The sequence below is a fragment of the Hibiscus syriacus genome, unplaced genomic scaffold, assembly GCF_006381635.1.
Source record: "Hibiscus syriacus cultivar Baekdansim isolate YM2019G1 unplaced genomic scaffold, ASM638163v2 tig00014728_pilon, whole genome shotgun sequence".
Taxonomy (NCBI): domain Eukaryota; kingdom Viridiplantae; phylum Streptophyta; class Magnoliopsida; order Malvales; family Malvaceae; genus Hibiscus; species Hibiscus syriacus.
Genome location: NW_024062335.1, coordinates 1 through 16,753, shown reverse-complemented (window position 1 = coordinate 16,753; position 16,753 = coordinate 1). Strand labels below are relative to the sequence as shown.

The window sequence follows — 16,753 nt, the reverse complement described above, 5'->3', positions numbered from 1 at the left end:
AGAGCCCAAGTACCTGCAGAAGAAATGAAGGAATATTAGTCGGTTATATTTGTTACAAGGACAGACAGCTGGCACCTTAGCTATTTACGTTTTTAACCCTGTAACTAAATAAGACTGGATGAGATGTAATTGAATGAGGCAGATTATGAATGAAGTATCTTTTCTATTCTCTAAATTTCTCTCTTTTCTATTACCTCATTCTTACGTTCTTCCCTAAATTTCTCAGACCACAACAATTTGGTATCGAGAGAAGGGTTCTGGCAAGCAGTGGGCATGACAAAGAAGAATACAAACATGAACGAAACTGATCTATCAGGCCTGCAGAAACAGATGGAGGATTTAACAGCATTAGTGAAGCAAGGAAGGGACGAGACTAATCCACCTAAGTGGTGGGAAGTGCAGGAAAACAGAATCACAACAATGGAATCAAGAATGGTTACCAATCAAGGCTATGTTGAAGAGTTGTTAAAGATTCTAACAGGCAGGACGGGTGAGCAGGAAAATGTTGCTGGTGAACAGGTACAAACTCCTAATGCTTCTAAAAATGGAGAAAAAAGTCCTGTTTTGGTGACTGTGGTAAAAGATAAATCCATATTCACTTATAAACCGGATGAGCCTGGGATATTAAAAGCAAAACCTGATGATTGTATGGTCTTGAAAAATGGGAATCAGTCAGGTGAAAATAGTGAATCTAGACCTATTTTGTTGGGGTCTGAAACAGAAAGAAGAGGTCCAGGAAGTTCTTTCATCAGTTCAGGGTCTATGTGGCATAGGCCTAAAATTGATTTGCCATTTTTTGAAGGGGTTAATCCTAGGGGGTGGCTTCAAAAATGTCTAAAATATTTCTCTCTGTGTAACGTTCCTAATGAGCAGAGGGTAGAAGTAGCTACTATGTACCTAACTGGGAAAGCAGAAGTTTGGTTTGATGGGTATATTATGCAAAAACACCATGTTACTTGGCATGAATTTGAAGCAGATCTTTGTCATAGATTTAGTGACAAGTCTTTTTCTGATATAGTAGAAGAATTTACTAAGCTGACTCAGAAAGGGACTGTTGAGGCTTACCAAGAAAAATTTGAAGAGTTGCAACCTTATATGTTATTACAAAATCCTACACTAAATGAGGATTTCTTTGTATCACTCTTTATCAGTGGACTCAGGGAGGATATTAAACACAGGGTGAAGGCTTTAGATCCTAAAAGTTTGCCTGAAGCATGCAGACAGGCTAAACTTTATGAATTATCTGTTGACTTTGAAAACAAAAGATGGAGACCTTCTTTTAAAAACCCACCCTACCCAAACCCCAATACTAATTCTAAACCAGTTTCACTGCTAGTAATTACTAAGGGCACAGCAGTTGCAAATCCTAAACAGAATCTTCTGGATTACAGGAGACAAAATAATATTTGTTTCAAGTGTGGGGAGAAGTTTGTTCCAGGGCATCAATGTAAGCAAAGGAATCTAAATATGATGATTGAAGAAGATTCTGTGTTCCAACTGAACTGTTCCTATGGAATCAGATCATCAAATGTTGCAGGAAGAAGAGAATTTGGAAATCTCTATGAATGCTATTACTGGCTGTATTAGCCATAATACACTAAGGATTCAAGGAACAATTCAAGGCAGACCACTAAGTATTTTGATTGACAGTGGGAGTACTCACAGTTTCCTGACTCCACAGTGGGTGATGCTGGTATACATGTACTTACCTTATCCTTTGGCCATTATAGTAGCCAATGGACAACAACTTCATAGTTCAGCAAGGTGTAATAAGGTGGAGTGGCAAATGCAAGGGCATTCCTTTGTACATGATTTCAGGCTCTTGAAACTAGGTGGCAGTGATATGGTGTTGGGGGTAGATTGGATGAAATTATTTAGTCCTATCTTGATGGATTTTAATCACATGACACTGAGTTTTCAACATCAAGGGGAAAATATTATTATACAAGGGCAGCAACCATCTAATTTTTTGCAGCAAATTTCAGGGGCTACTCTACTAAAAATGACAGCTTCAGACTCATCTATTTTGGGACATGTGGTTTTTGACTATGTATGAAGAAGCAAAACCTATTCCAGCAGCTCTTCAACCTTTTAGAGAGGTATCAATCTATTTTTGCTGAACCTACTGGTTTACCACCTCAAAGGACTCATGATCATGCTATTCCTCTAAAGCCTGAATCTACTCCTATTAATTTGAGACCTTATAGATTTCCACATAATCAGAAAGAAGAAGTGGAAAAACAGATTGCTAGTATGCTTTCAAATTCTGTTATTCAGACTAGTAGGAGTCCATTTGCTTCTCCATGTCTTCTTATTAAAAAGAAGGATGGTACTTGGCGATTCTGTGTGGATTACAGAAAATTAAATAGCATGACTGTCAAGGATAAATTTCCTATACCTGTGGTTGAAGACCTATTAGATGAATTACATGCAGCAGTTTATTTCTCAAAGATTGACCTAAGATCTGGGTATTGGCAAATCAGGATTAAGTTTGAGGACATATACAAAACAGCATTCAGAACTCATCAAGGCCATTATGAATTTAAGGTAATGCCTTTTGGGCTTACTAATGCCCCTGCTACATTTCAAGCCTTAATGAATGAATTATTTAGTTCATTCCTTCGAAAATTTGTCTTGGTGTTTTTGATGATATACTAGTGTATAGTACTTCTATGACTGATCATGTTACTCATTTACAACTGGTTTTAGAAGTACTGAAAAAGAATCAGCTATTTGCCAAGCTGTCCAAATGCTTCTTTGGACAAACTCAAGTCGAATACTTGGGTCATATTATTTCAGCTGCTGGAGTATCTACAGATCCTAAGAAGATAGAAGCTATGAGGAATTGGCCTGTACCTAAATCATTAAAGTCTTTGCGTGGATTTCTGGGATTAACAGGTTACTACAGAAGATTTATTAAGAATTATAGGTCAATCAGCAAGCCTCTGACTCAGATGCTTAAAAAAGACAGTTTTAAGTGGACTGAGGCAGCTTTGACTGCTTTTGAAGAATTGAAGAAGGCTATGTGTGTTGCTCTTGTTTAGCCTTACCAGATTTTGGTAAAGGTTTTTATTTAGAGACAGATGCCAGTTCAGGGGCATTGGTGCAGTTTTATCTCAAGAAGGCAGGCCTATGCCTATTTAAGTAAGGCTCTAAGTCCTAGACATGCAACACTCTCTATTTATGAAAGAGAGTATCTTGCTATACTTTTGGCAGTTTCTAAATGGAGGCATTACTTGGAGACTAAATCTTTGTGATTAAAACAGATCATGAACCACTAAAATATCTGTTGGAACAAAAGTTGACTACTGCCATTCAAAAGAAAGGATTGACTAGTTAATGGGGCTGGATTACAGTATTCAGTACAGGAAAGGCAAATCAAATGTTGTTGCTGATGCCTTATCTAGGCAGTGGGAAGATCAGGGTCAGTTTCTTGCTATGGTACTACCCTACTCATTCCTAGTTGGGTTCAGGATGTGGAAGGGATTTATAAGGAAGATGCTATAGCTATGCAATGGATTTCAGTTTTATCTTTAATCCTAATGCTGAGATTAAGTGGAAGTATTCAAGAGGTATCCTTAGATATAAGGATAGAGTCTATATTGGAGCTGCTGGGTCTCTTAGATTACAGATACTTCAGACACTGCATGATTCACCTTATGGTGGTCATTCTGGAAGCCAGGCTACCTATCAAAGGATTAGGTCTTACTTCTATTGGCCTAGGTTGAAGGCCATAGTAGCTAATTATGTAAGAGCCTGTACAGTTTGTCAACAGACCAAGGTGGAGCATGTGGCCAAACCTGGACTATTACAGCCTCTACCTATTCCCCAACAGGCTTGGGAAGTAATTACTATGGACTTTATTGAGGGTTTGCCTACATCATTGGGGAAGAATTGTATTTTTGTAGTTGTTAACAAATTTACTAAATATAGCCATTTCTTGGCATTAGCACATCCTTATACAGCAGCTGGGGTAGCTAAATTATACCTAGATCAGATCTATAAGCTTCATGGCCAACCTAAGATGGCCATTTCAGACAGGGAAAACTTTCACTAGCCTCTTTGGAGGGAGTTAATGAAGCAGTTGGGGACTCAGACTCTATTAGCACTGCTTACCATCCTGAAACTGATGGACAGACAGAAAGAGTAAACCAATGCTTAGAACAGTATCTAAGGGGTCTTTGTTTTTTTCAACCTAAGCAATGGGCTAAGTGGTTGCCTCATGCTGAATGGTGGTATAATACTACCTACCATACTGCTCTAAAATTGACACCTTTTGAAGTTCTATATGGCTATAAGCCACTACAATGGTCTGGCAGACAGACAGTCCAGTGCAAGCATATCAGAGTTAATGCAGAGTAGAGAAGATATCAGGCAGTTGGTTAAGTCTCAGTTAGAACAGGCTCGTAATAGAATGAAACAGCAGGCAGACAAAAACAGAACAGATAGAACCTTTCAAGTGGGAGATTCAGTTTACCTGAAATTACAACCGTACAGACAGACTTCCCTTGCCCTGCGAAGGAATTTAAAGTTAGCAGCAAGATTTTATGGCCCTTACAGAGTTAAGGAAAGAATTGGAGAGGTGGCTTACAAATTGGAATTACCTGCGAACTCTCGGCTACACCCAGTTTTCCATGTGAGTCTTTTGAAGAAACACGTGGGTAACTCAATCGTTGTTTCAACGGAACCCCTGCATAGATGAAGAGGGTCATATTCGAATGGAGCCTTCTAAGATTCTGGGCAGAAGAATATAAATCGACAGAACAAACCTGTCACACAGCTGTTGGTGCGATGGAAAAACCTTGATGACTCCAGTGATACGTGGGAGGATTATACTGTCCTCAGAGGTCAGTTTCCAGGCTTTGATCCTTGGGGACAAGGATCGTTTCCAGCGGGGGGTACTGTGATGATTGGAGGAGATGAGCGTGGAGATGTAGGAGAAATCGGGGAAGACGAGCATGGAGATGTATTAGAAATTGGGGCAAACGGAAATCGAGGGTTAGGGATTGAGGCAGGAGAAGAGAGTGAGAAAAGGGAATTAGGGATTAAAGATCAGGAAGGGGAAATGATGAACTTACCCTTTGAGGCAAATCAAACCTTTTACCCTTCGGCAGCCCAGAACACATAGCACAGCCCAAGTCAGAGAGCCCAAGTACCTGCAGAAGAAATGAATGAATATTAGTCGGTTATATTTGTTACAAGGACAGACAGCTGGCACCTTAGCTATTTACGTTTTTAACCCTGTAACTAAATAAGACTGGATGAGATGTAATTGAATGAGGCAGATTATGAATGAAGTATCTTTTCTATTCTCTAAATTTCTCTCTTTTCTATTACCTCATTCTTACGTTCTTCCCTAAATTTCTCAGACCACAACATCCGCCTACTGCAGCGATTAAACACATCGGGGCGAATTCGTTTCTAAGGCAGTGGTTTTACCACGACACGATTTATCAATCTGTTTCTTTTAAATTATTATTTATTTTTTCTGTCAGTGCTAACGGTGTTATTTTGCAGTCCATATTTCCAACATGAGTTGCCTCCATAGGCAGTTGAGATCCCCACCTCAAGCTTACAGCTTATGGAAACTACCGAAGGGATTGGAGAGCCTCCCCTCTAACAATAGGAGTGATTCTATTCTGTTTTAACAAGCGTCTAGATGTCTATTGCACTATCAAGAGGTATTCCAACTCTTCGCTTCCACCAAGGTAAATATGTCTCGGTTACACATGCACAATTTTAAAACGTGGAATTGCTTTTACTATACTTGATGTATGTTGCTGTAAACTGAGTTGTCTCATCTAAATCGGTTGCAAGCATTAAAATGCCTTCACTCTATAATTTGTTTTTTATTAACGACCGACAAAGTTGGAATACCTCCGCCTTGATAATAGGAGACCCTAGAATCAAACTGCATCATCCAAATCATCATGAAACATTAATATATTTTTTTCTAACATATGAATACCCACTATAAAAATAATTTAACACTTGTTAATGTAAATCAATACTTCAAATAATCAAATTATATCATGATGAGTTCTTTTTATGCAAAATAGCCTTGCTCATCACGTTAAATACTTTAAAAATACTCAACATATATAAATATCAAATATAATATACCATATAAAATTAAGCAAGAACGAGCATTCTTAAGTTCATCTTGGTATTGAATTCATTGAGCGAATTCAATAATAAAAGGGAATGTTATTCTTCATAGGGGCTCTAAGTTTGAGTAACTGCGTCTACAGGGTGTCCGTGTATTGTCAATGACTAACTAAGATTCTTAACCGATACTTTCTTATAATTACCTCAAACTATTTAAGAAAATCATCTAATTATTGTTCATTTGATCATTCATATAAAAAAAAACTTATGCTTGTATAACTCAAGGATTTCATATCATTCATCACCACATGGTTACAATCATAAAGACCCTTACATCTCTATATTATACCACCTAGTTGCCATGAATTCCACGAAAACATTCACCAATCACTTTACTAAACATTAATAACATAACTAGGATTACAACCATAATATATTCGTGCCAGGACTAAAAAAGAATTATCATGTCAAAGGCTAAATTTTTCAAAATGGACCCTTGTGCAGGTCATCTATTACTACAATAATAAAAATGGGTACAATAATATGATTGGGTCATTGTGACTTTACAATCAATGATGAAATTTATTGATCCTATCACAAAGTTCACGAAAGATAACTACACATATGAAACAAATCAGTGTTCCTCTTAATCAGAATACATGCTCTAGAGCACGAACCAAGTTACTTTAGTGTTTAAAGTGATGATTGTTATCTTTAGATGTTTCAGGTTTGAACACCAAAGACTGCATGGTATTTGAGTTTTCATTGTTAAATAGTTATAAATGTTTAGAACATATATTATCTTATAATCACCCTAGACAAATGATTAAATAAATCTCATAACCATTGACAATCGAGACTTCCGAGGATTACAAACACCATGGGTAAACTGATAATCAGTCAACTTCACACAGCAAGAAGACTGAATAGCATGTTGGAAGAAGAATTACATCAAATGTTTGATGTCATCATAAAGAATAACATCAGATGAAAACATGGAATTTGTTCCAAATATTAATCTAACAACTCTTTCATATACGGCAAAGATTATACGTAACAACATAACTTACAGAACATATACAATTCACTTCAACACAAACCGTTTTAGAAGAAAGAAGACACAAGTCATTGCTGCTGACAAGAAAACAGGCTAAATTCCTTTCAAGACATTCATATGGGAACTAGGGAGATTCAAGACCGATGAGTTAGAAGTGAAAAACCAGATGTTCATGACTGCACGGTGATGTTAGCGTTACTCTCCTCTGCCAGTTTAGAAGATTTCGTCGCATCCTTTACCTTTTTCACTCGATCTTTCAACTTGCCACCTCCATTACAGCCCACTCCATTCTTCTGACCTTTAAATTTGAGCTCATCTGCAGGATCGATTTGTTCCCTATGGTTACCACCAAAGCTGTGGCGGTGGCGGTGGCCCTGGCAACAAGCTTTTGGCTTTTCTTCCTCGAATAGGTGGACTGCATCGCCACAGCTCTTTCTTCGGGAAAGATTTGGTGACTTTGGCCGAGTTAATGGCAGCTGAAATGAAATAAGAAGAAGAATGAAATGTTTCATATCCCAAAGCTGCATGAAGAATACAAGGCTTTTGTCTCGGAATGTTTTCGTGAAAGGGAAACATTTTCAGGCCTAATACTTCGAAGCACTTGTGGAGAAACAAGGAGAAAAGGTTCAACAGAATACCTTCTTCAGTTCAACCTTTGGTGGAGGTCGTTCGTAGTAGAAACTAGGTACTGGATTCGCTTTGACGACCAAGTTCTTCCGCAGCTGCTTAAGGGCTGCTTCTTGCTCTTCCTGCTTAAGGGCCTCATACTGCTGTCTCTCGGCCTCCAGAGCTTGGTGTTTTTCCTCTAACTTCTGGTAAAACTGGATTGAGGAAGAATGTAAACATTATCGATTGTTTGATTAAACAGAATGCAAATATCAATTGTTTGATCACGGAATGTACCTCCTTCCGTTTCTCGGCACGTTCAGCACTTCTAAATGTCGGAGCAGTCCCGATTGTTACTCTCGATCTAGCAGTTCGAACAGATGCAGTAGTACTAGACAAAGCTAAGGAAAATTAAAGCTAAAACAACGACAGCTAATTACACTACAACAAACCTTTTTGGTAGAAGAGTTTCAATAGGGAAGTCCCTCAACAATAATTAAAAAGATAACTGCAAATAACATCAAATAGAGGATACGAGGAAGTGACGGACCAATTATCATCATCATCATCATGCTTCCTTGTAATCAGAGGAGTCTTTGGAGAGTTTGTCTGAAACAAATGTAAAAATCGAGAAGATCAGCACCGTGCACGTATAAAAAGTTCAGACAGATGAATAAAAACCGTTAGCAGGGCATGTTTTAAAAGCAAAGCAAGAAAAATATCACTTATTGTTTATCCACCGAATTGTATCATTTCAACAGGCATGTCAAGAAGACTGTAAACCACAGCTAAGAATGGGAGAGAAAATTTCCACATTATTGCTATATTTCCTTTCAGAAACCTAATTAAAGTGAGTGCAATTCTCTAACTTGTCGAGCCTCCGGCCTCGTATATAGAAATTCCAACTTTACTCAAGAATTGTAGTTACCTCAGAATCCTTGGTAGGGGAAGGTGTATAGTCAGCATTTGCGGTGCCATTTGCAGCAGCTTTGGAAGGACTCAGGTGTGCTTGAGTATTTCCAGTACCAGAGGATTTCGATGCGGCGGTATTCAACTTCTTGTTGTCAGTTCCTTCTGAAACTCCCGAATTACCATTGGATTTGACCGCACCATTTGGCTTAGTGGCCGTGCGCACACCCTTGACTTCTCTCCCCATCACACTACATCAGACATAAATGAAGCATCAATAGTATGAAAACATATTGAGCTTAACAAGATACACAACATTCAAAACCAACTACAGCAGGCAATTTTGAGTCGCCAAAACAAGAACCGCACCAAGAATAATAAGTACTATGTGATTACAAGAGATTCGAAACGAGAACACGCTTGTCAAATGAAACATATTTTCATGTGGATCTGGAAGAGCCTAGAAGAGGGTTTATGGAATCATTTGGAAGTCACATGGCACATAAAATGAATCCTTCAAATACAAAAGTACTAAGGAATTTAACACACTATTTTAGTATGCAAAGATGGTATCCAGAAATAGAAAATTAACAACAAAAAGGTCTATTAATCTTTGGACCAGATCAAAAGAATCATGCAATAGCAAAAAAGACATAAGGGGAAAAACTCAACAAATCCACAAATCCAACACTTTACATTAAACTTGAGAGAGCTAAAAGAATTCCACAAATCCAACACTTTTTGGCCAAACTGAGAAAACCCAGAATCAAAAACCCAAAAAAAAAATGAGAAATTTACCAAAACTCTTCATTTCTTTGAGAAATTTCACATAAAACAAACATAAAACCCGGAAAACATACCTTCAACTAACATGAACAATTCAACAAGGGGGAAAAACCCAGAAAACATGATGAGAAAGAAGCAATATACCTTGAAGAAGTGGGAAACCAATTAAACAGAACAAAAGAAAAGATAAAAATGTGATGTATGTATTGACTTACAGATTCTTTTTGTAGCTCGATCTGACAAGATCTTGAAACACTGCTCCTCCTCCTCCTCCTCCTCCTCGTCTTCTTTCCTTGCAGTTTCTCTTCCTCTGTGTGTGTGGTATTATTTTAGCCTAAAACAGATGATTCTCCTTAATTAAGCTCGATCTTTGAAAGCTGTGTTTTAAATTTCTTTCCTTTGTAGATGAGTTGTTGGTTATTTATAGGAGGCTGTTTTTTCAGTTTTTATCTTCTTCTTTTCACACCTCCGCGTTAGAAAACGCGATGTGGGTGTCGAATTTTCAATTAACCTGACCTGCTGATATGAAATTATACATTCTTCATCCCAATTTGATCTTCTCAAAAAAATATACATCTTTCACTTGATTTGAATCCAATCCGTTTTTGAGATAAAATCTGAATCCAACCCGATCAACTCGCAATAATATATTCAATAAATTATTATTTTTATTCGATAAAAATAGGAATTTAAGGAAATATATATATATATATATGAGTATTATAAGTATTCCTAAATATAAAAGTATAATTATATGTTTTTCTAGGATCGAGTCGGATATTTTTCACCCTAAATCCGAACCTAACCCAACCCAAATTTAAAAAAAAAATCTGACCCAATTAGGTAGGAACCCATCGAATTCAGATCCTATACCCATCCCTAATTAGAATCAACTAATGGTTTTATACCAAAAAAATGAATTTATAAAATTTCGAAGACATAAAAATATAATATTAATAAAAAGACATAAATAAAATATTTTAATTATATGAGAATTTAAAATTTTCATAGATGAATATTTTCGTAAACTTCTCCTTAGTAGGAGTGTTTATTTTTTTTTAATCGAATTAACCAATCAAACCAAAATTTAATTCAATTAATTTAAACTAGGTCAGTTAACAGTTAAGGAATTTTTTAAAGTTTAGTTATTGGTTAATTCGATTTGAAATTAGTTAATTAATTGACAACAACAACAAAACCGAAAATATTAAGATATTTTAATATATTATATATATTACATAAATATTTTAACCGACAATATTAGATATTTAATATATTGTATTAGAGTTAATATATATTCACATAGTATAAAACGCTTTAGTTTTACACATATTTAGGATCGTTTGATGAGTGAAAATAAATGGATAAGATTAACTCGCTTTTTTAGTAAAATCTTGAATTAATCAACTATTTTTTAATGATCTATTAAACTTTCAAGACCTAATCATATTTTAACTAAAATGAAAAAAAAAACATTTATTAAATTCAAATCAATCAAACTAAAAAAATTATAAAAAAATGGTTAATTTTGTTGCTGACCGAATATAACTTTGTTCGATTTGATTAATGATTAAAGAAATTTTTTGATTAATATAGTTTTAAATAATTCAATTTAATAAGTAATCGAATTAACCGTTTGAACGTCTCTATTCTTTAACCGATCCAAAAATTTGTAATGAAGTTTATGTTAATATTATATTCAGATTGGATATAGAACAACTTTTCTCTTTCTTATCAAAATAATAATAATAATTGATATAAAAATGTGAGATAAAGGGATGTTAATAACGTAAATAAATAAAAGTAGAGTACACACATGGGGTTGCTAATCTTTATTAGGTATAACATTATCGTTAGAAAAACACAAATATTAAAATGAAAAATTTTACAATTTAGCATCCGAAATTAAAATATTTGTAAATTAAGTGATGTCTATCCCTAATTTGTTAGATATTGGTACTTCTTTGATTCTATTCTACTTAATTTTGATCGCAACAATAATGCATGTTTCGTTGTGCCGTGCAATTTTCACTTTTCAATTCCTTCATTAATAAAATTTTCAGTTAGACAAAGTACAAACGGTTTCTTCACTATATTTGTTAAGTTATCCAATTATTAAAAGTTATAAAATGATCATTCGACTATAGGGAGTTGTTTTTTAAGTCCTCGACTATTAAAAGTTAAAAATCGGTCATCCAGACTATTCATTTTATTCTAAACTCGTCATTTTCCGTTAAAAACTAATGGAAGTCTGAGCTGGATGTTAATATGCTAACTAAGATAAGATATTTGTTTGAGATTATGAGATCATATTTTATCATATCTCAATCAACAGGTTAATGTCCAGCTCAGACTACCGTCAAATTTTTAACGAAAAATGACGAGTTTGAAACATAAAGAATAGTCATGGACCATTTTGTAACTTTTAACAGTCGATGGACTCAACAAAACAACACCCTATAATCAGGAGACCATTATGTAACTTTGAATAGTTGGAGGACTCAATAAAGTAGTATCCTATAATCGGGGACCATTTGTATATTTTACCCAAAATCATATCAATACAAATTTTAATTTTGTTTAATTTTATAGTTAATTTAATTCGATTTTAAAATTTTAAATTATTTTCTTATTTAATTATTAGGTATATTAATGCTATAAGAAAAATCCTTGTAAGTGAACTAATATCTAAAATTCGATGGAATTTTATTTAAAATATATGCTACCATAATATAAAGAATAACACAAATTCCATTTAATTAAATTACAAATGAGCTTAGCATTTTAATAATATATTTAATTAAATTAGGTTCTACCTAACAAAGAACATATAAAACGAAAATAAATCAAGAGCACCATATGACATTTTGATTTAAATATTTGAGTAAGGGTGTAGTTACTTTATTTTATTTTTAAAATAATATCACGATAATCATGCTTAACCACTAAAAATAATTAAAATATTATAATACGTATTTATTTATTATATTAATTATTAAATTTTGTTATTCCAATTTTAATTATTGTTGAATGAATTGTACACATACAATTTTTTATGTAAATTGTTTTTTCCACTAAATCTAATATTAATTAGTTTGTTAATATAAGAACTTTTTCATAGAATCTTTGAAATTGTCTTGGGAGACATTCCTTTTTCTCAACTTCCTTGCTTGCCAGGCTGTTTTGTTTTATTCATTTCCTTGCTAGGTTGTTTATGCAAAAGAATCGGGTAATTCTGCTATGTGGTAGCCTAATTTAGGATTAAAAAATGGTAATTTTAAAGGGACAATCAAAATTTAAATAAAAATCATAACATTTCAGTTTGAGCGTAACCTAAAATATTACGAAGAAGTTTATATTATCGATTGTCAACTGAAAATATTAGGAAAAATATAACATTTTAGATTACGTCCAATTTAAAATGTTATTATTTTTATCATATTTTTTGTTGCATCCAAAATCGTTGTTTTTTAATCTTAAATTAGACAGACGGTGTTTAAACATTTCGAAAAGAATGAAGTTTTGTAAAATATAGTTTTATAGGAATGTGAAAATCTATGTCGGAGAATTGTTTGTTTGATATTTTGTGCAAAAGACAAAAGAGTTGGTATGAAATATTGCTTGCATTTTCATGCATGCAGATGTACCATGTTCTATGTGGTTCACACGTTATGAGGGAAGATTCAATGTAACACTACTATAAAAATCCAATTATTTATTTCGATAATTTGATATAAAATAAAAATTATTTTTGTTTTTGGTTAATATTCTCTTTAAATAAATATTATCTTGTATTTATCTTATATTAATAAAAAGAGTAGTTAATAAGTTTAACGAGTTCATCTAAAAATGTCAAAAACCAACGCCCACGACGGGTGAATTCACGATAATGTTCTCGAACTTTTTTTTCACGATATAATGCACATCCCAGATTAATTGTTGAAATGGGGTGAATTCTACAGTAACCTTGGAGGTCGCCATGGCATCCGGGCGACCTTGGAGGTCGCCATGGCATCCGGGCGACCTTGGAGGTCGCCATGGCATCCGGACGACCTTGGAGGTCGCCATGGCATCCGAGCGACCTGTGTGGTATTTTGCAAAGGAACAGGTGTAGGTCGCCATGCAATCAAATAGTATTGGAGCATGCATGGGGGAGTTGTGGGATGCATGCTGTGCATGGGACGTGGGAATGCATGGGGGAGTTGTGGGATGCATGCTGTGCATGGGACGTGGGAACTGTGCATGGGCCATGCACGTCGAACGGTGTAGGTCACGGCGGTGTGGTAGGTAGGTCGCCATGGAGTCTCGGCGACCAAGGTCTGGGAGATTCTTGTAGTTGCATGCATGCGTTGCATCATAGCTGAGAGATTCCTGCATCCGTAGCTGTATGTGTTGCATCTATAGTTGCGTTATTGCAGCGTTAATTTAGCTGCCAGCCTTTCAATGCTCAATAGTTATACGATGCAATGCTATATTATTTGCTTCAACAGTCAAATGTAATGACTCTGTCCAACGCTCAGTTGCTTTTTATAAAGGATATGGGGTTTAGGGTAGGCAGCAAGCAGAACCAGAAGCATAAGCACATATAAACTTTGCCGAGAGAAAGAAAAGGAAGAAGAAGAAAATAAGATAAAGGCTCAAACATAGTTCGTGAGGTAATTTTTTTATTGTTTAATTTAGTTTATTATATGAAATTATTAGTTTGTTAGTTTCGGGTTTAGGGTAAAACTAAAATCTAGTTAATTAGTTTGTTAGTATAAATTATTAGTTTGTTAGTTTAAGTTATATTATATTAGTTTATTAGTTTAAGTTATATATTATATTATATAAAAAATTAGTTAATTAGTTTCTTAGTTTAAGTTATTAAATATAAAAAATATTAATTTGTTAGTGTCTTTAAACGTATATTAGGTTGTTCGTTGAAGTTGAAGTTATATTATAAAAAAATTAATTAGTGCTTAATTAGTTTGTTATTTAACTAAGTTATTTATAATAAAGAAATAGTTTTAGTTTAAGGTATATTATAATATATTAGATTATATAAAATTAATTTGGGAGCTATTGTTGTTTAAATAAATATTTTGTTTACACATACAGGACTTATTTCACAACATTTGACCACGTACAGATTGATTCGAAGAAAGAAACAAGGCAGGAAAAGAAAGTAAAGGAAGAAGGCATAAAGACGTGAGTAATTTATTATTTTTTGTTGTCCATTTTTTATTGTTGTGTATGTGTAAATTAGTTAGTTAGTAAGTTTATTATATTATATTATATAAACTAATTTGTGCGAGATAATTTGTTTTAAAAAATATTGTGTTAAAAATATTTAGTGTTGTTTTAAAAATATTTTGTTTAATTACATTGTATGTGTATATTAGTAAGAAGTAAAATTAATTGAATGAATAATCCGGACAACGCATTATCTCGCGAAATAATTATTTCGAGAACATTATCTCGACAGTTTTGCCTAACAAATTTGTTTGATATTTTTAAAAAATAAAAAATATTATCAAACTAATCATTATTATTAGTAATAATTACTAAATGATTAGTATCAAATCTAAATCATTAAAATAAATAATAATTATTAGTGATTATGACTAAATCATATTATTATTAAATCATTAAATATCAAATCATTAGATTAATAGTAATTATAAAATCATTATTAGGTTATTAGTAAGCAATCAATCAAGTTAAATAATAAATTTATTTGATCATTAATATAATAGTATATTATATTATATTTAATAATTTATGAAATTATCTTATCTAATTTTTAATCTAAATTAATTTATTTTTTTATTTGTAGAGAAAATGAGCAACAACTTTTTCACGATTGTCCATTATAATGGACAGATTATGGAAAATGAGGTCGGAGTAGTTTTCAGTCTGAAAAACCAATAAATATGATGTTCAAAAAAGACATCATTTATAGAAATGAAGCATAAAATAGAAAAAAAAATTCGAGCTGCAGTTGATGGTTTGAGGTATAGGTTTATGATATGCTCTAACCCAGTCAAATATGCTGCAGTTCCACTTGAAGAATATGATGATATTGGAACCATAGTTGGATTACATGAGTCAACCAATATAGCAGTTATTGAATTATTTGTTGATGTGCGTAACATATGTGATGTTCCTGGGTCATCAAGAGGTGTGGCTCAAATCCATCTAAAATGGCTTTATATAGTCAGTTGAGGAGCCGACATACAGGTTCCCGAACAGTTTTATGGCACTATTGGAAAGTGTAAATGAAGTCGGGGGGACATCTACAGCAGCAGAGTGAGACGAGAAACATACCGGAATTGGTTGTTGATATTGACGCTGAAAATCGATGGGAGAAATTCATGATGATTCAAGCGAAGATGAAGAAACTGAAGAACCCGTTTTGGGCGGCGACGAAAATTTTTTTGTGAAGGTGCAATTGATGAAGTTCCAACACCGTATGAAGCTACTCCTCACATGTACGAGATAGACTATGATGCAATGAGGGCACCTGAATTCCCAGACATGCCACATTTACCTCCGTACCAAATGACTGAATCATTCGATAATTCTGGTGAATTTTCAGTTGGGGTGCAATTCAGAGGAAAAAATGAAGCTACGCTGGCGATTAAAGAGTACTGCATCAAATGCCATGTTGATGTCCATGTTGCAGAGTCCAACCAGAAAACCCTATACGCAAAGTGTGTAAATATGGCCAGAGTGCAAGTGGAAGATCAGAGTGTCGAAAAATCAAAGGCACGATGTTTGGGTCATCACGAGGTACAATGGTTCGCACACATGTTGCGAAACTCCATCGAACAAGACCACCGACTATTGGACTCCGATGTAATATGTGAATACGTGAAGGCGATGGTTGAAAAGGATCCAAGGATATCTTGTTCAGTGTTAGCTACATCTATTCGAAGCCAATTTGGATATCAAGTAAAATATGGCAAGGTGTGGAATGCGAAAATGAAGGCAATGAAGTTGACGTATGGAGATTGGGATACATCGTACAATGAGCTACCACATTTTCTACAAGCAATGAAGCGATTTATCCCAGGAACTATAGTGAAGTCTCAAACCATGCCCGCATATGACGAAGAAGGTCAACTTCTTCCAGGGAAGAAAATATTTCATAGACTATTTTGGGCATTCAAGGCATGTATTGAAGGATTTCCATTTTGCAAACGTATGATCCAAGTAGATGGTACATGGTTGTATGGTCAATATAGGCATGTACTTTTGATGGCAGTTGCTCAAGATGGTGAGCGAAATATCTTCCCAATTGCATTC

General features: G+C 34.4%; 1 protein-coding gene and 1 long non-coding RNA gene across 2 annotated transcripts; both read right to left on the bottom strand.

Moving 5' to 3' along the window:
- Positions 1–206: 206 nt before the first annotated feature.
- LOC120207399 lies at positions 207–4,685 on the bottom strand. The gene is made up of 3 exons (XR_005524203.1): positions 4,605–4,685; positions 4,478–4,513; positions 207–318 (listed from the first exon to the last, which is right to left on the bottom strand). It is a non-coding gene; the product is annotated as an uncharacterized LOC120207399 (long non-coding RNA).
- A 2,431-nt stretch (positions 4,686–7,116) lies between these two features.
- LOC120207398 (protein WAVE-DAMPENED 2-like) lies at positions 7,117–9,799 on the bottom strand. Its single transcript, XM_039206859.1, has 6 exons — positions 9,682–9,799; positions 8,700–8,931; positions 8,307–8,380; positions 8,069–8,162; positions 7,804–7,986; positions 7,117–7,641 (listed from the first exon to the last, which is right to left on the bottom strand). Exons 2-6 carry the CDS (start codon positions 8,925–8,927, stop codon positions 7,336–7,338), a joined length of 885 nt encoding a protein of 294 aa, XP_039062790.1. The 5' UTR covers positions 8,928–8,931; positions 9,682–9,799; the 3' UTR covers positions 7,117–7,335.
- Positions 9,800–16,753: the final 6,954 nt, after the last annotated feature.

Bases quoted from the DNA above. Each gene is read 5' to 3' on its own strand.
- LOC120207398 (XM_039206859.1), bottom strand. From the start codon at position 8,927: ATGGGGAGAGAAGTCAAGGGTGTGCGCACGGCCACTAAGCCAAATGGT. The intron at 8,163-8,306 runs GTATCCTCTATT...AGCTTTGTCTAG, and splicing joins AATTGGTCCGTCACTTCCTC to TACTACTGCATCTGTTCGAA. The intron at 7,642-7,803 runs GTATTCTGTTGA...ATTTCATTTCAG, and splicing joins CAAAGGTTGAACTGAAGAAG to CTGCCATTAACTCGGCCAAA.